This window comes from Pseudoliparis swirei, chromosome 22 (assembly GCF_029220125.1).
Source record: "Pseudoliparis swirei isolate HS2019 ecotype Mariana Trench chromosome 22, NWPU_hadal_v1, whole genome shotgun sequence".
In the NCBI taxonomy this organism is placed as follows: domain Eukaryota; kingdom Metazoa; phylum Chordata; class Actinopteri; order Perciformes; family Liparidae; genus Pseudoliparis; species Pseudoliparis swirei.
Window position 1 is genome coordinate 22,671,189 of NC_079409.1, and position 23,962 is coordinate 22,695,150.

General features: G+C 50.2%; 1 protein-coding gene across 6 annotated transcripts in view; it reads right to left on the reverse strand.

Annotated features, from left to right (window-relative positions):
- Nucleotides 1–511: 511 nt before the first annotated feature.
- Nucleotides 512–23,962, reverse strand: part of trak1a (trafficking protein, kinesin binding 1a) — a 43,655-nt gene continuing 20,204 nt past the window's right edge. For 5 of the 6 annotated variants that reach the window (XM_056443600.1, XM_056443599.1, XM_056443596.1 and 2 more), the window contains 14 exons: nt 14,658–14,734; nt 11,339–11,455; nt 11,043–11,143; nt 10,724–10,832; nt 10,137–10,215; nt 9,865–9,995; nt 9,341–9,415; nt 8,969–9,106; nt 8,825–8,901; nt 8,526–8,741; nt 7,973–8,289; nt 5,130–5,588; nt 4,042–4,144; nt 512–2,073 (listed from right to left, as the gene is read on the reverse strand). In XM_056443600.1, the coding sequence (XP_056299575.1) occupies nt 1,098–2,073; nt 4,042–4,144; nt 5,130–5,588; nt 7,973–8,289; nt 8,526–8,741; nt 8,825–8,901; nt 8,969–9,106; nt 9,341–9,415; nt 9,865–9,995; nt 10,137–10,215; nt 10,724–10,832; nt 11,043–11,143; nt 11,339–11,455; nt 14,658–14,708 (2,949 nt within the window). In that variant the 5' untranslated portion in view covers nt 14,709–14,734 and the 3' untranslated portion in view covers nt 512–1,097. Of the gene's footprint in view, nt 2,074–4,041; nt 4,145–5,129; nt 5,589–7,972; nt 8,290–8,525; nt 8,742–8,824; nt 8,902–8,968; nt 9,107–9,340; nt 9,416–9,864; nt 10,031–10,136; nt 10,216–10,723; nt 10,833–11,042; nt 11,144–11,338; nt 11,456–14,657; nt 14,735–23,962 lie in introns of those variants that run through there. The other variant, XM_056443601.1, reaches the window with a different exon arrangement.

The window sequence follows — 23,962 nt, forward strand, 5'->3', positions numbered from 1 at the left end:
CAGTTCAGCATAAAACAATCATAATCCAACCCGTACATGAAGACTGGTACTAGACGAGCCTCTCTCTCTCTTTAGTCTCTCCATCCTTCAGCTCCACTCAGTTTACTTGTAGCATCACAGATTTAAAGGGCTGTAGGATTTAGTGCCACCTAGTGGCGACGTTGTAGATTACACCTACTGCATATTAGATTATATTTCTGCCAGTAGATTTAACTAAATCCTGAACTCTGGTTGTTTTAAATTAAAAAACCAAATAATATATTTAAAAAAATACAACGTCTTGCTGCTGTTAACCAGTTTTAAAGAAGAATTGTTGATGACCGTCTTTATTGGGGGAAACAAACCGTCACCTCGCATCATTAAATGTCTCGTTTCTCTTTTTAAAGTGCATCGTCCAGGTTGAGGAGGAGAAGCTCTGCAGCCGCCGCCAGGTCACGACCCAGTGTGATATATATATATTATATATAACATTATGCAACACACAACTACTGCACTGGTCATCAACAGAGGAGTCTGCACTGGTCACATGACTTTAGGAGTCTGCACTGGTCACATGACTTTAGAGGAGTCTGCACTGGTCACATGACTTTAGAGGAGTCTGCACTGGTCACATGACTTTAGAGGAGTCTGCACTGGTCACATGACTTTAGAGGAGTCTGCACTGGTCACATGACTTTAGAGGAGTCTGCACTGGTCACATGACTTTAGAGGAGTCTGCACTGGTCACATGACTTTAGAGGAGGAGTCTGCCCTGGTCACATGACTTTAGAGGAGGAGTCTGCACTGGTCACATGACTTTAGAGGAGGAGTCTGCACTGGTCACATGACTTTAGAGGAGGAGTCTGCCCTGGTCACATGACTTTAGAGGAGGAGTCTGCACTGGTCACATGACTTTAGAGGAGTCTGCACTGGTCACATGACTTTAGAGGAGGAGTCTGCCCTGGTCACATGACTTTAGAGGAGGAGTCTGCCCTGCTGTGCATGCCTCTAGCTGGAGGTCGTCTATATCGTCATTAGAGTATTTGGCTTGGGAACACATGACGCTGTGTGTGTGTGTGTGTGTGTGTGTCCAACGACGAGCCAATGAAAAGCTCCCGTCATGTCCCCGTGTCCTCGCCCCCGTGCCGCAGGGCGCCATGCGGCCGGCCGTGTGTCTGTCTGACCGGCTGTGTTCTGGCTGCTTCCGGCCCGCGGAGCGTCTGATTGGTGCTGGCGGCCGGCGTGCGCTGCGTGTGCGCGGCGTGTCGTCCCCGTGCGAGCGCCGCGTGTTGCGTGTGCGGCGTCGGGCGTGCGGCGACCATCTCCGAGCTGGGGGGGCCTCCCGGGTCCTTCATGGCCATGCTGGCCCCCACCAAGGCCGGATAGCTCCAGTTCCTCCGCAGCCCGGCGTTCAAACCCGGGAGCACGCCGCCGAAGGGCGCCGCGAGGGACCCGCCGGGGGAACCGGGGCCGCGGCGGGCCGAGAGCGTGCGGAAGCGCTTCAGCTTGTCCACGAGGCGCAGGTCCAGCCGCTCCGCCTGGCCGCCGGCCTCCGTAGGCTCCGCCTCCCCCAGCACCTCCCTCAGGATGGTCCGAGCCGGCTTGGAGGCGAGGAAGGCGTCGTGGAACGGCGGGTCGGCGGCGGCGGGGCTGAACTGGAACACGGAGCGCTCGGCGGCGGAGGAGGCCGACTTGGAGCGAGGGGAGTCGGGGGGGGGGGAGGGCGGCAGGAGGAGGGAGTCCGGGCGCTTCGCCGGTCGTCCGGGCGCCTCCTCCTCCGGGACGCCGACGCCCCTCGCCGCCCGCGCCCCGCCCCCCGCAGGCGTGGAAGCGCCGCCGGCGGCGTCCGAGCCTCGGCGGTCCCAGCTGCGAGGGTCGTACACGGAGGCGGAGATGCCGTTCTCCAGCAGGAGGCGCACCAGGCCCAGGGAGGTGCTGGTGGTCCTGGTGGAGTCCCTCAGGTGGGTGGAGGACTCGGCGAGGGAGAGGGAGAGGCGGCGCGGCGTCGGGGGGCCGGAGGACGGGAGAGGAGAGAAGGAGGAGGGGGTCGGGGGGCCGAGGGAGGTGCTGCTCTGACCGGAGGAGAGAGCGGAGCTGGAGGAGGAAGAGAAGAGGAAGAGAGGGAGGAGGAAGAGCGAGGAGGAAGAGGAACGGAGAGAGGGAGAAAAAGGGAGGGAGGGGTGATGGAGGAAGAGGAGAGGAAGAGAGGGAGAAAAAGGGAGGGAGGGGAGAATTGGGTGTGAATGAAGAAACAGTGTTAATGAGTCATCAAGTCCTCTTAGTTTAAGACCTGAACATCAACATGCTGTGAACCGGTCTACATTAGACCCTCATCTAGAGTAGACCCTCATCTAGAGTAGACCCTCATCTACATTAGACCCTCATCTAGAGTAGACCCTCATCTACATTAGACCCTCACCTACATTAGACCCTCATCTACAGTAGACCCTCATCTAGAGTAGACCCTCATCTACATTAGACCCTCATCTAGAGTAGACCCTCATCTAGAGTAGACCCTCATCTACAGTAGACCCTCATCTACATTAGACCCTCATCTAGAGTAGACCCTCATCTAGAGTAGACCCTCACCTACAGTAGACCCTCATCTAGAGTAGACCCTCATCTACAGTAGACCCTCATCTAGAGTAGACCCTCACCTACAGTAGACCCTCATCTACAGTAGACCCTCATCTAGAGTAGACCCTCACCTACAGTAGACCCTCATCTAGAGTTGACCCTCATCTACAGTAGACCCTCATCTAGAGTAGACCCTCATCTACAGTAGACCCTCACCTACAGTAGACCCTCACCTACAGTAGACCCTCACCTACAGTAGACCCTCACCTAGAGTAGACCCTCACCTACAGTAGACCCTCACCTAGAGTAGACCCTCACCTACAGTAGACCCTCACCTACAGTAGACCCTCACCTACAGTAGACCCTCACCTACAGTAGACCCTCACCTACAGTAGACCCTCACCTACAGTAGACCCTCATCTAGAGTAGACCCTCACCTACAGTAGACCCTCACCTAGAGTAGACCCTCACCTACAGTAGACCCTCACCTAGAGTAGACCCTCACCTACAGTAGACCCTCACCTACAGTAGACCCTCACCTAGAGTAGACCCTCACCTACAGTAGACCCTCACCTACAGTAGACCCTCACCTACAGTAGACCCTCACCTAGAGTAGACCCTCACCTACAGTAGACCCTCACCTACAGTAGACCCTCACCTACAGTAGACCCTCATCTAGAGTAGACCCTCACCTACAGTAGACCCTCATCTAGAGTAGACCCTCACCTACAGTAGACCCTCACCTACAGTAGACCCTCACCTACAGTAGACCCTCATCTAGAGTAGACCCTCACCTACAGTAGACCCTCATCTAGAGTAGACCCTCACCTACAGTAGACCCTCACCTAGAGTAGACCCTCACCTACAGTAGACCCTCACCTACAGTAGACCCTCACCTACAGTAGACCCTCACCTACAATAGACCCTCACCTACAATAGACCCTCAGCTGATGAAGGCCACCATGAGACCAGGTCTCCATGCTCTCCATCAGAGCGCCGTGGGGGGGGGGGGGGGGGGGGGTTAGGTCGGCCATGTTGAAGGTGACGATGCAAATATTCGGGGATTTTGGGGGCTGTTATTCTGGTACACACACACACACACACGCAGGCTTTAGGACTCCCATGCAGCGCCTCACCCTGGTCGCCCCAGTGAATTCACTCAGTGCTCTACTTGGGCCATGACAACCTCCACTTCAGCTTCCTCATCACATGACCTGCCAGGGCCAATCAGACGGCAGGGACACAGAGAGCATGAGGTCAGGGGCTCTGGCATCAAAGCAGCCCTGCCTCAACTTCTATTGGAGGGGAACAAGAGGGGGGGGGAGCTCCCGGGCTGAGGACCAGGTCCAGCTCAGAGCCCAGGACTTCATCTCTTCTGATAGGTATAGAGCTCCCTCTCCTCACTGTGCCATGAGGGATCCAGGTAGGTCCCTCACTGTGCCATTATGTGCTCATCATCATAATAACAAGATTGAAGATGTTTACCTCGGGGACACGGAGGTGAGCTGGTCAGACGGGTGGAGGATCCTGCAGGTGGTGAAGGTGTATGTGGAGCTGGTGCTGGACATACACCTGCCTGGGAAATTAACTAGAGGAGAGGAGGAGAGAGACGAGGCTGTTAGTGGAGAACCGAGAGGGAGAGGAGAGGGGGAGGAGCCACCAGCGTACAGGAGGTACAGGACAGTGGAGAGATACGGGGCGGTTCACGAGTAACTAACATATTCTGCTGCTCTTTTATTTACATTTTTCAGTTATTTTAATGTAATTTATCATCAGTATTTCTCTTGTCTAAGCATCTGGCAGGAGGTCCTATTTAATGTAATAATATAATAATGATAAAGACGGTGTTGCACGTCCAGGTGTGTGTGTGTGTGTGTGTGTGTGTGTGTGTGTGTGTGTGTGTGTGTGTGAGAGAGATCTGGGGATAGTAGGATTCAAAGTGTTGGTTAAAGATGTGTTTTTATTTCCTCTGAGACATTCCTAAGTGAGGAGGAACACGTTGTATTATAGTGTCACATCAGATTATTGTTATGCATCCTCTAAACTCCTGGTAGTTTGCTAAGTAAGTAAGTAAGTAAGTAGGTAAATGAATGAATGAATGAATGAATAAATAAATGTCCTCTTCACTATAACAGCTGATCTACAGGCTATGTGCTCACACTCCTCACATGGAGCCGGTAGCTGGTAGGACTGTCACTACTATGAGGGACAAAACATGGAGCCTAAGATGGAGATTATGACAGAACCGTCAAACACGCCCTGAAGGTGCAGACGAAGAGGAGAGCCAAGGAGGAAGAGGAGTGTGATTGGTTGAAATGAGGCAACGTGTGGCGGTGAGAGAAGGAAAACTGAAGATATGAACATAAATAGCCGTGTACTCTGGTTGTGATGGGGCTCGATGGCGTCGCACACACAGGGGCTGCCGCTGGGATGGATGTGCCGGTGTGTGAGCGTGAAGGGAGCGGCGTCGCACTGGGAGATGTCCGGTGATGCCCCGCCCCCCCGCCCGCCCTCCCCCCCGCTGCAGGGCTACATGGACGCAGTGCAGTGACCTCAGCTAAGTGCTCCCTCACCAGGCATACGGTCCTGGAGCTCCTTGAGGTCCGCGTGCCCGTTCATCTCGGAAGCAGAGGGGAGAGGAGGTGAAGAAGAAGAAGAAGAAGGAGGGGAGAGGCAAGAGAAGGGAAGCGGCACGTTTGCAACGAGTCCGTCTTTTACTCGGATGGCGTCTCTGGCCCCGCGCGCGGCGCCCCGCGTCGCAGCCGCTCGGCCGTCATCGTCGTCTTTGCAGTCGGGCGGCGAAGAGGAGGAGCGAGGAAGATCCACGAGGGCGGAGCTCTCTGCCGACAAGCCGCCGAACGAGTCGCACGACGCCTCGTCCTCCTCCGGTTGGTCCAGCTGCCACCGGTCCTCTGGCTCCCGGTCGTGTGATAACGTGCGGAAGCCCTTGCTGACCACGCCGGGCCGGTCGTCCAGCACCGCCCCCATGTGGGGCAGAGCCAGCTGCTGCCAGGCGTGGAGGGTCGCCGAGCCTGGAGGGGAGAGGGAGACTCATCAGTCCAGAGCGGCTCGGTAGCGCCTCTACACGGCATCTACTGTGAGTCCAGAGCGGCTCTGTAGCGCCTCTACACGGCATCTACTGTGAGTCCAGAGCGGCTCGGTAGCGCCTCTACACGGCATCTACTGTGAGTCCAGAGCGGCTCTGTAGCGCCTCTACACGGCATCTACTGTGAGTCCAGAGCGGCTCTGTAGCGCCTCTACACGGCATCTACTGTGAGTCCAGAGTGGCTCTGTAGCGCCTCTACACGGCATCTACTGTGAGTCCAGAGCGGCTCTGTAGCGCCTCTACACGTCATCTACTGTGAGTCCAGAGTGGCTCTGTAGCGCCTCTACACGGCATCTACTGTGAGTCCAGAGCGGCTCTGTAGCGCCTCTACACGGCATCTACTGTGAGTCCAGAGCGGCTCGGTAGCGCCTCTACACGGCATCTACTGTGAGTCCAGAGCGGCTCTGTAGCGCCTCTACACGGCATCTACTGTGAGTCCAGAGCGGCTCTGTAGCGCCTCTACACGGCATCTACTGTGAGTCCAGAGCGGCTCTGTAGCGCCTCTACACGGCATCTACTGTGAGTCCAGAGCGGCTCTGTAGCGCTTCTACACATCATCTACTGTGAGTCCAGAGCGGCTCTGTAGACCCTCTACATGTCATCTACTGTGAGTCCAGAGTGGCTCGGTAGCGCCTCTACACGTCATCTACTGTGAGTCCAGAGCGGCTCTGTAGCGCCTCTACACGGCATCTACTGTGAGTCCAGAGCGGCTCTGTAGCGCCTCTACACGTCATCTACTGTGAGTCCAGAGCGGCTCTGTAGCGCCTCTACACATCATCTACTGTGAGTCCAGAGCGGCTCTGTAGACCCTCTACATGTCATCTACTGTGAGTCCAGAGTGGCTCGGTAGCGCCTCTACACGTCATCTACTGTGAGTCCAGAGCGGCTCTGTAGCGCCTCTACACGGCATCTACTGTGAGTCCAGAGAGGCTCGGTAGCGCCTCTACATGTCATCTACTGTGAGTCTAGAGCGGCTCGGTAGTGCCTCTTCACGTCTATAAACTCAGAAGATGTGTGAGATTTTATTTAAGAAATCATCAAGAATGAAAAAAACAGAAGAAGAAGTGAAAGAGACAAAACCTAAAAGAGGAAAAGAAAAGGAGTGAAAGAGGAGTGAAGGAGACGGGAATATTTTTGGGTCAGTGTCTGGACTTTTCTCCAAAAGCCAGAATAATGATGTGTGATGTATTTATGCTGCCAGAGATTCTACTTTATTTCTCACAACCAACCATCACACTTTGAATATTTTCTTTCCGACCATGCATTAAGTGGTGTAACCGAGTTTGACCACTAGGTGGGGCCACAACACAGACAATAGGGTTGTGAAGGCTGTGTTTCCTTCTTTCGTGGACTTCACTTGTAAAGCGATGCTGAGCAGGCGAGTCACTGCAGGGTCACGGAGACGTTGCTCCGTTCACCAACTCCACGGTGTTTGGATGTGGAGAGAAAATAGTTCCTGAACTACTCAGATGATAATAAATTATGATAAATATCCAACACCAAATATAGCAACAGTTAAACTCTCCAAACTCCACAACCAATACACTATTGACATAATGAATCACTGGATAATAAAGACCTCTAGACAGTCCCTGCTCTCATGAATTGTGACGCCATTGCGGTAGATTATGTAACATCACTTTGAGGTATTGATACCTGTCGAGTCTCTCAAATGTAAGAAAAAGTCATATTTAAGTCGACTTGTATTCAAGGAATACAACTCAGAACTAAGAGTCAAGTCTACTGGCAGCCGTCTGTCCACTGGTCTACACTCGGGACCAGCAGCCGTCTGGAGGAGTGCTGCAGGTCCTTTAAGCCCTCCTGCTGCCCCGTTGGCACCCAGCAGGGTGCCAACGGGGCCCTGAGGGGGGGGCCGCGAGCCCGGAGGTCCTTGGCCCTGGAGGTCCTCGGCCCCAGAGGCCGGAGGTCCTCGGCCCCCAGAGGCCGGAGGTCCTTGGCCCTGGAGGTCCTCGGCCCCAGAGGCCGGAGGTCCTCGGCCCCAGAGGCCGGAGGTCCTCGGCCCCCAGAGGCCGGAGGTCCTTGGCCCTGGAGGTCCTCGGCCCCAGAGGCCGGAGGTCCTCGGCCCTCTGACCCTGTGAGGAGCTCAGGAAGACCTCAGTTGGCCTGATGGGAAATCAGATATCGCTTGTGCTGCTGGAGTCGGACCCCTCAGAGTGTTTGGGGATTCACTATTTGAATCAGGTGCCACGCTCTGGTTTAGATTCTGAAAACCTTCATCATCATCATCATCATCGTGAGAGTCTTTTGGATTTGGACTTTCTTTATGTGCAGAACCGGAGGAATACTCACCTTCTAGCGGCTTCACGATCTGCAACTTGTCCGGCAGGTAGGACCTGTACATGGAGTATCCCGACCAGACGCTCCCAAAGGAGGGATGCGAGCACAGCGACAGCAGGCTCTCCGTGGGCGTCCCGGGGCCCCCGCTGCTGCCCTTCTCTTCCTCCTTGGCCAGATACGCCAGCTTCCTCTCGCGCTCGTCTTCGAAGAAGCGTTTCTCCGAGAGGTAGTTGTCGCGGCGCAGGGACAGGCGGCGCAGGGCCGCCTCCAGGTCCCTGCTGCCGGGGGTCCCCGGAGTACCAGGGGGCCGCCTGTTGGAGTCCTCTGACCTGGGGGGGAGGGGGGGGGAGGAGGAGAATGGTTTCAGTCTCTTTGTCGTGTGAGATGAGAAAAGGGGAGGAGCTAATAACTGAAACCTGAAACTCAGGCATGAGTTAAATCCTAACACAAACCATAGAAACACTAACAGACACAAACACAAGAAGTAAAGTGGCGACGCCGTAGTGACTGGAGATGAGGAGCAACACACTGAACATGTAAATCTGACTCCTCCTCCTCCCCGTACCCGTCGTCCGGACCCTCCAGGATGACCCCGCTGCCCGGGTCGCTACCGTAGATGGAGTTGGAGCGCGGCGTTCCCACGCTGCTGGAGCGCTCCGAGGTGAGGCACGACGTCCGGTTGGAGCCCGGGATGTTGAGGGGGGAGGGGCCTAGCGACGACCGCTGCTGGCGCATCAGGTTCAGGTTCTTCACCGTCTGGAACACTCGCTTCGGCTGCAGTCTGAGGGACCAGTGAAGTCATCACGGTGAAGCTACTCATCAACGAGCCGTTCTCCAGCTCTGTTCTCGCTCAGCTGACCGTACCTCTGCTCTTCTACGTCTGGATCGTCCATCTGGAGTTCCTTCCTCATGGTGCCCTCTATTTCAGCTGCCAGAGAGTCCTGGAGAAGCAGGTGCAGTGATTATTTCGGAGCACGGGGGGGGGGGGGGGGGCTTCGCGGCGCTCACCATGGGGAACAGACCCAGAGAGTGGAAGCGGCGCGGCGTGCTGAGCGGCAGCGTCTTGTTCCTCAGGTTCTTCAGCTCCTCCTGGGCCTCGTGGAGCATCTCCATGCACTCGGCGTACTTATCTTGCAACTCTTGCAACTGGAGGAAGGGAGCGGATGGAGAGAGGGATGAAGCGGGGGAACTACGACACGCGTTCTCAACACGAGTGTGTAGCTCCGTCTGTGTGTACTGTGTATGCGTCCAGCGCCTCTCAGGACCACATCGGACCACAGATCAGCACCGAGACGGTGAGGTGAAGGTCTGAAATGGGCTTTGATGGCGGTGCCGTGTCAGATCTGACATGCAGTGTTGGTTGGCGGCTGGTTGCCTTGCCTCAGCGGTGAGTTGCCTCTGGGCGTCTTTGGCTGCGCCCAAGTGCTGAGTCAGCTCCTCGTTCTCCACGGCGTACTGCGAACACACACACAGGAAGTGAAACACACCGCGCCCCGAGCACGCAGCCGCAGTCCAGACCCACGTGGGGCCCTCAGTAACAAAGGACACAATATCACAAACCGGACATTGACCCCCCAATATTTTCATGTATGTCTTATTTTTATTGATTGTTAATTGTTTCATTTATTCTCCTGGTATGTGTGTATGTGAAGGCTTAATGCTGGTTAGGATGAGTAAAGCTTATGCAGGCACTGAGGTCAGCTCAGGGGTCCTTCAGGAAGAAAGCGAGTGAAAACGCTACGTGAGTAATGAGCGGTGGAGTTGCTGAGCGTGATGTGTTTCTGTGCTTTCAGTATCAACAGTTATCAAACCCAGACACGCCTGGAGGTCATATGTGTCCGAGCGTGCAACGCCCAGCATCGAGAGCTAACGGCGTTGTGTGAGATGTGTTTGGGTGATTCTACCATCTTGGCCTTCTTCTGGAGGTCCACGATCTGCGAGAGGAGGTGTGTGATCTCCTCCTGCTGCCGGGAGGCGTCCTCCGTCTTCCTGCCCAGCTCCTCGGCCATGGAGGACCTCTGCAGGTTGGCGTCGCCTGGAGACACCGAGAGAGAGAGAGTGCTTCACTGCCTAGAGGGAGACGCAGCAGGAGACACGCGTGACGCCGAGCGTCATGTGACACTGAGCATCATGTGACACGCGTGACGCTGAGCGTCATGTGACTGCAGCCACTCACGGAGCTCTTTGACGCAGTCGTTGACGAGCTGCAGCTCTTTCTCCTCATAGGAGATCGTTTCTGTCTCCAAATGACTGGCCTTCACAGAAAAGAAACACAACATGTTAAGAAACATTAATGACGATAAACAACGTTGATGAGCACTGTAATACACATACATGAATAAACACACAGAATGTAATGATCATTACATGTGTTTTTAATTCATTACATGGGGTTTCATCACTATTGGAAACTATATTTAATTGCAAGTAATGGAATCCAAAGATTTACCATTCAAGGTCTGGAGGTGTAAAATAAATACTGTGTGTGTGCGTCTGCAGGAGCTTCTGTGTAATGTGTGTGTGTCTGCAGGAGCTTCTGTGTAATGTGTGTGTGTGTGTCTGCAGGAGCTTCTGTGTAATATGTGTGTGTGTGTCTGCAGGAGCTTCTGTGTAATGTGTGGGTGTGTGTGTGTCTGCAGGAGCTTCTGTTTAATGTGTGTGTGTGTCTGCAGGAGCTTCTGTGTAATGTGTGTGTGTGTGTGTGTGTCTGCAGGAGCTTCTGTGTAATATGTGTGTAATGTGTGTGTGTGTGTGTGTGTGTACCTCCGATCGCAATGATTTGTTTTCATCTTCCAGATCTTTGAGTTTCTTCTGCAAGGAGTCCAGGGGGAAAGAAATTGGAGTTGACACATTGTTTTCACTGGGACGCACACTGTAAACACACACACACACACACACACACACACACACAATGGAGAAACGTGAGTCAGCAGGTTCGTCCATCATCCGTTCCTTCACTATAAAACGTGTTATTCGGTCGCGGCGAACGCCTCATTGTGTCACTCTCTATCACTTTCCACTAAAACTCTCATCGCTCCGGACGGAGAGAGAGAGAGAGAGAGAGGAAGGAGGGGAGACTCACGGGGTGGAGGTGGTCGACTCCCCCTCGCTCTCCTCGGCAGCGCTGGTGTAGAACTGCAGCAGCTCGTCTTTCATGGACAAGTCGTGGCACACCTGAGACACCTACAGGGGACACATGGGAGGAGACGTGAGGACACACACACACACACACACACACACACACACACACACACACACACACACACACACACACACACACACACACACACACACACACACACACACACACACACACACACACACACACACACACACACACACACACACACACACACACACACACACACACACACACACCTCCTCTCGGATGTGCTCCACCTGCTCCTCCAGCAGCTCGTTCCTCTCGCTGAGCGCTTTGTTCTTCTTCAGCAGCGACTGCCCGATGCGAGCCGCTAACTCCAAGTCACGCTCTTTCTGCAACGAGAACATCATTCACATCTCACTTCAGATAAACTAATCATTCGCATCTCACTTCAGATCAACTAATCATTCACATCTCACTTCAGATCAACTAATCATTCACATCTCACTTCAGATAAACTAATCATTCATATCTCACTTCAGATAAACTAATCATTCACATTTCACAAAAAAACAAGGAGTTTGAAGAGAGGAGCGATAAAGACTCTTATCTTTCGTCACGACGCCAGCTTTAGAAAAACCCAAACGACTTCAAAATGACGTCATCGTACATTTGTCTTCTTGGAGTAGTGTAGCCTAATGTATTGTACTCTCCTGTACTCTACTGTACTCTCCTGCACCCTACTGTACTCTACTGCACCCTACTCTACTGTACTCTACTGTACTCTCATGCACCCTACTGTACTCTACTGTACCCTACTGTACTCTACTGCACCCTACTGTACCCTACTGTACCCTATACTCTACTGTACTCTACTGCACCCTACTGTACTCTACTGTACTCTACTGCACCCTACTGTACTCTACTGTACTCTACTGTACCCTACTGTACTCTACTGCACCCTACTGTACCCTACTGCACCCTACTGTACTCTACTGTACCCTACTGCACCCTACTGTACTCTACCCTACTGTACTCTACTGTACCCTATTGCACCCTACTGTATCTTACTGTACTCTACTGCACCCTACCGCACTCTACTGTACCCTAATGTACTCTATTGTACTCTACCCTAATGTACCCTACTGTACCATACTGTACTATACTGTACCCTAATGTACTCTACTGCACCCTACTGTACTGCACTCTACTGTACTCTACCGTATCCTACTGTACTCTACTGTACCCTACTGCACTATACTGTACTCTACTGTACCCTAATGTACTCTACTGTATCCTACTGTACTCTACTGCACCCTAATGCACTCTACTGTACCCTACTGCACCCTAATGTACTCTACTGCACTCTACTGTACCCTAATGAGTACATTACTGTACTATACTGTACCCTAATGTACTCTACTGTACATTACTGTACATTACTGTACTATACTGTACCCTAATGTACTCTACTGTACCCTAATGTACTCTACTGTATCCTAATGTTCTCTACTGTACCCTAATGTACTCTACTGTACTCTACTGTATCCTAATGTTCTCAACTGTACCCTAATGTACTCTACTGTACTCTATTGTATCCTAATGTTCTCTACTGTACCCTAATGTACTCTACTGTACTATACTGTATCCTAATGTTCTCTACTGCACCCTACTGTACTCTGCTGCACCCTACTGTACTCTACTGTACTCTACTCTACTGCACCCTACTGTACTCTACTGTACCCTATTGTACTCTAATGTACACTACTGCACCCTATTGTACTCTAATGTACACTTATGTAGCCTACTATACTTTACTGTACCCTACTGCACCCTAATGTACTCTACCCTACTGCACCCTAATGTACTCTACTGTACTCTACCCTACTGTACTCTAATGTACCCTATTGCACCCTACTGCACTCTACTGTATTCTACTGTATCCTAATGTTCTCTACTGTACCCTACTGTACCCTAACCCACGTGAAGGAGCGGAGTGTGAAACTTGTGTCATAACTACGATGTGGGTAACGGTTGAACGCAGAACGACAAACAGACGGAGACAGAAACCCGATATGAAGTCCTCCGGTCTCTGGAGGACAACCAGAAACCCAGTAGCTCCGCCCCCTGCGGCCCACAGCAGCAACAACCAGTGTAATTAAAAGCTTATCGTCAGTAATCTGTACAAATGGCTGCAGCCGCTCCCGTTTCTGAACTTCCTGGTGCAATCAATAACAATTATGCCGTCTGCACTCGAGTCCACGCCCGATCACAGCTCCGAGGAACCGAGCTGTGATCGGGGAGGAGTAAAGCAGCGTCACCAGGTCACAGAGAGGTCACAGGCAGAGAGGTCACAGACAGAGGTCACAGGCAGAGAGGTCACAGGCAGAGAGGTCACAGACAGAGAGGTCACAGAGAGAGGTCACAGAGAGGTCACAGACAGAGGTCACAGGCAGAGAGGTCACAGGCAGAGAGGTCACAGACAGAGAGGTCACAGACAGAGAGGTCACAGACAGAGAGGTCACAGAGAGAGAGGTCACAGACAGAGGTCACAGACAGAGAGGTCACAGGCAGAGAGGTCACAGACAGAGGTCACAGACAGAGGTCACAGGCAGAGAGGCTGCAGAGGTCACAGACAGAGGTCACAGACAGAGAGGTCACAGGCAGAGAGGTCACAGGCAGAGAGGTCACAGAGAGAGAGGTCACAGACAGAGGTCACAGACAGAGAGGTCACAGGCAGAGAGGTCACAGGCAGAGAGGTCACAGACAGAGGTCACAGACAGAGAGGTCACAGGCAGAGAGGTCACAGACAGAGAGGTCACAGACAGAGGTCACAGGCAGAGAGGTCACAGGCAGAGAGGTCACAGACAGAGGTCACAGACAGAGAGGTCACAGACAGAGAGGTCACAGGCAGAGAGGTCACAGACAGAGGTCACAGACAGAGAGGTCACAGGCAGAGAGGTCACAGACAGAGGTCACAGACAGAGAGGTCACAGAGAGAGAGGTCACAGACAGAGAGGTCACAGACAGAGGTCACAGACAGAGAGGTCACAGGCAGAGAGGTCACAGACAGAGAGGTCACAGACAGAGAGGTCACAGAGAGAGAGGTCACAGACAGAGGTCACAGACAGAGAGGTCACAGACAGAGAGGTCACAGACAGAGAGGTCACAGACAGAGAGGTCACAGACAGAGAGGTCACAGGCAGAGAGGTCACAGAGAGAGAGGTCACAGACAGAGGTCACAGAGAGAGGTCACAGGCAGAGAGGTCACAGGCAGAGAGGTCACAGAGAGGTCAGGACAGCCCCGATGGGGTGAGCACGGCTTGTTGATGGGACGCCATCTTTGAGACGCCATGTTTACTCAATAGTTGTCTGGATGCTGGAGTCGAGTGGCTCACTCAACAATGACGCCATTGTCTCTCCACAGCGTGTATTCACACAGAGGAACCCGACGCAGATTCTCATCAGCAGCTAATGTGGGTCGCTTGGATTTGAATATCGTCTGCTGGCAGCTGGTTTCATGACGTGGCTCCTCCCAGAGGACGGAGCGCCTCACTGGAGCGCCGTGTGTTGCTCTCCTTTAGAGGACCTCACCTCCTCCAACAGGCGAGTGACGGCATCTATGTCACTGTAGGTCCTCGTCATCTGGCCCACTCGGTCGGCACACAGCACTGCAGGGAGAGAGGGAGAGAGGGAGAGAGAGAGACAGAGAGAGAGAGTGAGAAGAGGTCTCAGTAAAAACAAAACAAAGAAGATTCCCTTCATAAAGAGGACAATAGGAAGCCATTGTCCTGGTGCAGCTCTCCTTGACGGCTGTGTGATCCTCAAAATGTAGTCGGGTTGTTTTTTTATTACTGATTTCCATAAACACTCCGTTGCCACTTTATTAGGTACACCTTCCTAAAACTCTTGTCGGGCCAACACGGACTCAAAGAGCTGAATCGGTGACAATTGAATTCTATGTTTATATATTTTTATTTACATTTATTTAACCAGGAAAAGCCAGATTGAGATTAAAAACCTCTTTTATAAGAGCGTCTTGGCCAAGACAGCAGCAGCAGCACATGACACAAACCTTCAGACAAACATAAAACAGTGACAGACTATATTAAACAAACTAAATGAAGGGTAAACATTACATACAGGATTTACCGAATGTATTGCAGCATTAAAAAGGTCACAGTGGCTGCACCGTGTTGGTAATGTTAAGTTAAAATGTGTTGGATACCCTGAGCCAGGAAAGCCTAAACTAGTTTATTATAATACAGAAGCTCTAGAAGAGCGTCTTCATGTTGTTATCCAACTCTTCTCGAAGTGTTGAGAGGCTTACCGGTGCTGTCAAATAGCTGTGCGGTACAAAGAGAGGCGTTTCCATTGTCTACTCTACTCTCATTGATATAAAAGGGGAGGAGTGTGTTTAAAATAGCCAGCACAGTTTCCTCTGATCATCTATTGCCGTCACTCCAACAACCCTCCATCACACCCGGAGATGGAGACGATAAGGTGCTGAGTGCAGGCGTGAGGACCCTGAACACACAAGATTGTTAATTGATTAAAGAGATCGCGTCACTTGTATCTGAGAGCCTCAACTCATCCATGAGAGGCTTTCTGCTTCAAGAGACTTCTATTGGTTCATTTGAATCATGTGTTGCTCATTTGGTTTGAATTGTTCTGGAGTGGCAGGTCGATAAAATGACTGGGTGGGAAGATAGATAGATATATAAATTTACATATATATAAATATACATATATACACATATTAATATAGACATATACACTACCGTTCAAAAGTTTGGGATCACTTAGAAATGTCCTTATTTTTCAAAGAAAAGCATTGTTTTTTTCAATGAAGATAACATTAAATCAATCAGAAATACACTCTATACATTGTTAATGTGGTAAATGACTATTCTAGGTGGAAACGTCTGGTTTCTAATGAAATATCTCCAGAGGTGTATAGAGGCCCATTTCTAGCATCATCACTCCAGTGTTCTAATGGTACATTGTGTTTGCTAATCGCCTTAGAAGACTAATGGATGATTAGAAAACCCTTGAAAACCCTTGTGCAATTATGTTAGCACAGCTGAAAACTGTTCTATTTCATCCTTCCTGACCGCCAGAGGCGGTGCTTAGCACTGGATTTCTTCCGTCACCGAGCGTCTCTATACGCAGGTCTTAATGACAACAAAGTCACATGTGACCTCGGATGACCCGTCCATTGGGTATAAGTTCCGGTGTCATCCGAGATCAGTCTTTTTCGCTCACAAAACGAAGCTAAATTTAATCTCTAAAATAGCATCAGCTAGAGGCTGAGGTTACAGAGGTTTGTCTAAGCCTCGCGACCAACTGGTCGGAGTTGCGATCCTCGCCCTCCGTTTTTCTCACCAGGACCTCCATCGCGAAGCGTCAGCCGGTGAGCGTTCCAATATTATCACGTTGGAGCGTGCGCTGGCGCGGTGGCATTAGAGTGTCTAAAGGCAACGAAGCCACGCAAATCCAACAGCTGCCTCCGGTCCCACGGGACCCGGGCCACAGTGGCAGAGTGCTACTGTTCCTCAGCAGCCACAGCTACCGTGCTAGTGAGGACAGCGGTGTTTTGAGCCTCACTTCACTGACGGCTGTCTCCGTCCTGCTCCACAGGACCTGGGCCACAGTAGCTGAGTGCTACTGTTGCGACCCTCAGCAGCCACAGCTACCGTGCTAGTGAGGACAGCGGTGTTTTTGCGCCCTCACTTCACTGGACGGGCTGTCTCCGTCCTGCTCCACAGGACTTGGGCCACAGTAGCAGTGCTACTGCTGCAGCGAGGCCAGCGTCCGCCTGTCTCCGTCCTGTCCTACAGGGCCTGGGCCACAGTAGCGAGTACTACTGTTGTGACCCCAGCCGCTACAGCAACCGTGCAGGTGAGTCCAGCGTCCTACCCTCACTAAAGGGACTGTCTTCAACCCATTCAGCGTGGCCGGGCCACAGTAGCAGAAGACAGGGTCCCTCCAGAGCCATGGCAAAATTTAGCCCTGCTGACTGTAGGACCTGCCCTCTCCAGTTCGAGGATGGCCATGACCTTTGCCCTCATGCCTTGGCCTCGAGCACCTGAGGGAGGGCCTATCAGAAAATGCGTGCATGAACTGCGGCATTATGCCAACTTGTCTCCGTCAAGCCAGCCAGGCCCATCCCAACCGAGCCATTACAAGCGCCTGCCGTCTCGGCGCTTCCCCAAGAGGGCTAAGACCGCCACGCTGGCTTCGCTGATGGCTGCGGAGCTGGCGCAGATGAAGGCCCTTCTCCGGGCCCTCCACAGTGTGGTGGAAACTGAAACATCAGATCCACCCGAGCAGTTCTCAGAGGAGGACGTTATCTCGGTGACATCCGCCAACCTCTTCACAGAGTACAGCGACAGGCAAGACACCCAGGCTTCCAGGCCTCTCAGTCCAGAGTCAGTCAGAGGGTGGAGAGGAGAGCCCATCGGGCGGTCATGCGCATGGCTTTGGAGCAGCCCAAACCCCCACAGGTTGTTCTTCAGGCGCACTTCCCGCCACCCTCTCTGTCCCTCCCTCCGAAGATTACCTGAGGGAGTTGCATGCATGCTGGAGAGACACCCGTGCTCATTCCGGCCTTGCCGAGGGACAAACCCTGGCGTCCATGCAGGATTGGTCTTGGCGCATGCCAGCCATTGAGCCAACTATTCCCTCATAGTTTGGAGACTCTAAGACCAGAGGCCAGGTGCCCTCGGCCCCAGAGTCGACGAACTGCTTTCCCAGGCCTACAACACGGCAGCCCGCATGGGCCGGTAACTCCCTCTCCCATCTCATGCTTGCCCTGCCTCCTCTATCAGCCTCAGTGATGCGTCACTGCAGGCATTTGGCCTCATGTCGCTGATGTCCACCCTGGTACAGACCCGCCGCCAGGTTTGGCTGTGAAAGACCCTGAACCCGGGAGATGTTCGGCTCGGCGCACAGCCACAGGCGCCCGAACTGTGCAAGCCAGTCAGACCAGGCAGCAGTTCGCTGATCTTGGCCTCCAGAGACCATGTGCGGCCCAGCTCGCCTTAATAGTCAGCGCAGGCCTCAACACTCCGCTGAGAGGCCAACCCACTCACACGGGAGGTTTCAGCAGACTGTTTCCAAGGCCCCCCACCGCCACTAGAGGCAGGGGCACAGCAGATCTGGGCAGCTCATGCCCCAGACCCATGGGTGGTGTCCACCCCAACCTGGTCAGGGTCAAACTCCTGGCCTTTACTCAACCTACTAGGAAGAAAGAGGGCGAGTTCCTGAAGGTCTTGCCATTCGCATGCTCAGCACGGCAGGCGTCCTTCGTACCATCTCCAGAGGGACTGGTTCACGTCGGTCGACTTGAAGGATGCCTATTTTCATGTCCCCATTGTGCCTCATCACAGACAGTTCCTTTCAAGGCCGTTGTTTTCAGTTCAGGTGCTTCCATTCGGACTCTCCTTTCCCCGCGTGTTCACGATGTGTTGCGGCTGCCCTTTCCCCCCTACAGTTGCAGGGCATGAAGATTGGCTGATCTATGCACGCTCATCCCAGCCTCAGGCTGCACAAGACACCACCCGCCTTCTCTCCCATGTGGCCCTATTGGGCCTCAGGGTGAACATGCAGAATGCTCTCTGCGTCCGTCCCAGCGCGCGTGTCGACATCCTCCCGCAGCCTGCCCCTCTTCCGAGGGGCAGGCCATTCTCTTCCTTCGCCTGGTGCGCCTCAGCTGTCATTCCTCTGCAGAGATGGCTGCAGGCACAGGAGAGTAGAGGTATCACAGCAGTGCCTTGAGCCCTATCACCATGAGGGCTTACCTGTCGGGGTGTCCCCATGGGTATGGTCCCCCTCTCAGGATGACTGCTCAGGGGCAGTGGTTCAATGTCCTGGAGCTGCGGGCTGTGCACCTAGCACTCAGGCAGTTCCTGCCATTCCTGGCTGGGAAACACGTATAAACCATCAGGGTGGCACCAGGTCCTCGCCTGACCAGGAAACAGAACCAGGTTGCAGACTCCTCCGCCACAGACCCCACCAGGAGAGTGGTGCAGTTGCCTCCCTCTGGGGCAAGGCGCCCTGGCCCCTGATCTTGCCAACACTTCTCAGGCCACAGTCTCCTACTGGGACTTGGTTCCCCCTGCACAGACTCTGCGCCATGGTGCCTAGCTGGGAGGCCAGATCTGGCACCCCAACCCCAGCCACCTGCAGCTGGGTGTTGAGCAGCTGGTAGATGGAGGCTGTTCTCTGACTACACCGACCCGTGCAGTGGTTATATTAGAGTTTCTACAGTCCCTGCTTGATGCCCTCTTCTTAAAGGGCCTGCATCCTGCTGCATGCCCCATGACTCCGGCTGGCACAGTTCGACCCCATCGGGAGAGGCAGTTCTGGTCACCGAAATACACGAAACTCGTTTTGCTGATGAGAGAAGCTATAAAACTGGCCTTCCTTTGAGCTAGTTGATTATCTGGAGCATCACATTTGTGGGTTCGATAAGACTCTCAAAATGGCCAGAAAAAAAGAATTTATATAGAAATATATATGATTATATAAATAAATAAATAAATATAAATATGTATAAACATATATATAATTTTTTCTTTTTTAAATTAAATATATATATATATACACTACCGTTCAAAAGTTTGGGGTCACCCAGACAATTTTGTGTCTTCCATGAAAACTCACACTTTTATTTATCAAATGAATTGAACATTTCATAGAACATATAGTCAAGACATTGACAAGGTTAGAAATAATGATTAATATTTGAAGTATTAATTTTGTTCTTCAAACTTCAAGCTCAAAGGAAGGCCAGTTGTATAGCTTATATCACCAGCATAACTGTTTTCAGCTGTGCTAACATAATTGCACAAGGGTTTTCTAATCATCCATTAGTCTTCTAAGGCGATAACACAATGTACCATCAGAACACTGAAGTGATAGTTGATGGAAATGGGCACTAAAAATTTGCTCCAAACAACTTTACCCCAGGGTTCTGGGTCCTTTGACTTGCAAGCTTGACAGTTTGATGGGGAAAATTAAACAAGATTTGTTCTCCTTCAACCTGAAGGCGTTGAGTTTGTGCCCAGCATCTGGCCCAAGCATCAACATAAGCACACAGGGTTCTAACTCCAACCCAACCAAACAAATTACATCAGAACTAAAGTTTTTAAACCTAACACAGAAATAATAAACAAGTTTACCTAGAATAATTTACACCCCTTAAAAGTTTAGGTACCAGAAATTCTTATTGAAAACTCTTTTTGACAAATAAGACACAACTTAACCCAAGACTTGACGGTGTAATGAGTAAATTGCTTTCATTAGTCCTTCATATTCAGAGAAGCATGTGTCATACACCGCTCTGCTCATCGTACATAGGTTGTACAGGTGTGTTGCACATGCATGGAGGCTGTAATGTCCTACATGTTGAGTGTACAGTTGTGGGTGAGCTTAATTGGCACAGAATTAAACCAGGTTTCACATGAATGTATGATTCACTTACATGATGGTATTGTACGTATTATGTATCATACATGCTTTTCTTTGTTGAATAAAGTACATTCTATCCCACACTGCTCAAAGATTGATGAACAATCATAACATGTTTTATGATGACATGTTTTGCACAACCGTGTTGCATGTTACTCGAGCACTGCTCGGCATGACAGTTGTAATGACGCCCAGGTTAATGATAATTGTCTACTCAGTCAAGGAGCTCGATGACGCTCACGGATATATACAGCATCGTTCAGTCACAATTGCACCATAGTTCAATCATACTTCAGCTCATAAGGCATAAACACATCTCCATCAGACACTGGGGACACTTCATGGAAACGACTTTCTATACACATGACGGTATTTACCAGGAACATGTCATCCAAGTCTGACCACTAAAATAATTATACTTTACACTCAGCCTGTCAAACAGTGCCTTCCTGAAACTCACATTTCTACAGTGCACGTCACACCCTTCAACGGTGTTCATCGTAACAGTAGTCATCTACATGCTATCATGACACGTTAAGTCATCCTGGTGTTTCCTCGAACCGTTGTCAAGCTCAATCTCAGTGGAGCTCTGGCGGTCAGGGAGATACGTAAGTTCACTTGTCTATGTCTACACGTCTGGATGACAGCCAGATTCTGAGCTCACGGAACTGTAATCAACACTCCTGGCTATCTACAGAATACTTATCTCCATGCTTCAGTCACAAGAGTCATTTGACTCACTCTCTAACGAGCTAGTTAAGACCATGGCCACCACTTATCAACCAATTCATGCATAACGGCTATTTATCAGTACTATAAAGCACACCGTTGCTGACACACACTCGGAGTTGAGCACCCAGGCAAAGACACTCTTACTAGACACATCATGTAATAACTATCATACATAACACACTACGTTAAACACCATATAATTCTTTCACTTATTAAATCACCAGTATATCATCACACACTATTCAATCTGACACACGTCAGAACACCAAAACTCATCACTTTTATCACAGACTTGCATACTACTCACTACATAAGTAAACACTCGTTAGATATGACACATTCGAGTTACATTTGCACACTTCAGCCAAAAGCATTGATGCGTTATGATTAACTACATACTGTTCAGCATTGTACTATTGCAGGTTTTCTAACATTGTCTTACATCACACGTGTCATAGACGATGTTATGTGGCATGTTACACATGGTAATGGAATCGTTATGTGTCGATTACACTTACATCTGGTTATGTTACATTTTACTTCATTGAAACGTGCTTCTTGATAGACAGTGTGCAAGTTGATGTTACATGAGTATTCATTACAGTATCATCTAGTTGCACCTGTTTGAACAACACACAGTCTGAGTCTGTTCACTCTCAACTTAATGTCACAGTCTTCATGTCCAACAGTTCAGTACACGAGTCATCACACTTATTGACACATTCATTACCATCTCAGCTCACCAACATTTCACTACACACACACATACACACACTGGATTAACAGACTTCATCTACACTACTCATGTAATAACACTACTCATCTACACACTACTCAAGGTACACACTACTCATCTACTCTACACACACTACTTCATGTACACACCATTTTCATCTATCACACACACTACTTCATGTACACACTACTTCATACACACGACTTCATCTACACCCATTTCCATCTACACACTACTTCATCTACACACTACTTCATACACACTACTTCATCTACACTACTTCATCTACACCATATTAACTACTTCATCTACACGACTTCATGTACACACTACTTCATCTACACACTACTTCATCTACACGACTTCATGTACACACTACTTCATCTACACACTACTTCATCTACACACTTCATCTACACTACTTCATCTACACACTACTTCATCTACACACTACTCATCTACACACTACTTCATCTACACACTACTTCATGTACACACTACTTCATCTACACACTACTTCATCTACACGACTTCATGTACACACTACTTCATCTACACACTACTTCATCTACACACTACTTCATGTACACACTACTTCATCTACACACTACTTCATCTACACACTATTCATCTACACACTTCATCTACACACTTCCTTCATCACACACTACTTCATCTACACACTACTTCATCTACACACTACTTCATCTACACTACTTCATCTACACACTTCATCTACACACTACTTCATCTACACACTACTTCATCTACACTACTTACACTACTTCATCTACACTACTTCATCTACACACTACTTCATCTACACTACTTCATCTACACACTACTTCATCTACACTACTTCATCTACACACTACTTCATCTACACACTTCATCTACACACTACTTCATCTACACTACTTCACACACTACTTCATGTACACTACTTCATCTACACACTACTTCATCTACACACTACTTCATCTACACACTACTTCATCTACACACTCCTTCATGTACACACTACTTCATGTACACACTACTTCATGTACACACTACTTCATCTACACACTACTTCATGTACACACTACTTCATCTACACACTACTTCATCTACACACTACTTCATGTACACACTACTTCATCTACACACTACTTCATGTACACACTACTTCATCTACACACTTCATCTACACACTACTTCATCTACACGACTTCATCTACACACTACTTCATGTACACACTACTTCATCTACACACTACTTCATCTACACACTACTTCATCTACACACTACTTCATGTACACACTACTTCATCTACACACTACTTCATCTACACACTACTTCATCTACACACTACTTCATGTACACACTACTTCATCTACACTACTTCATCTACACACTACTTCATCTACACACTACTTCATCTACACACTACTTCATGTACACACTACTTCATCTACACACTACTTCATCTACACACTACTTCATCTACACACACTGCTTCATCTACACACTACTTCATCTACACACTACTTCATACACTACTTCATCTACACACTACTTCATCTACACACTACTTCATCTACACACTACTTCATCTACACACTACTTCATCTACACACTACTTCATCTACACACTACTTCATCTACACACGACTTCATCTACACACTACTTCATCTACACACTACTTCATCTACACGACTTCATGTACACACTACTTCATCTACACACTACTTCATCTACACACTACTTCATCTACACACTACTTCATCACACTACTACACACTACTTCATCTACACACTACTTCATCTACACACTACTTCATGTACACACTACTTCATCTACACACTACTTCATCACACTACTTCATCTACACACTACTTCATCTACACACTACTTCATCTACACACTACTTCATCTACACACTACTTCATCTACACACTACTTCATCTACACA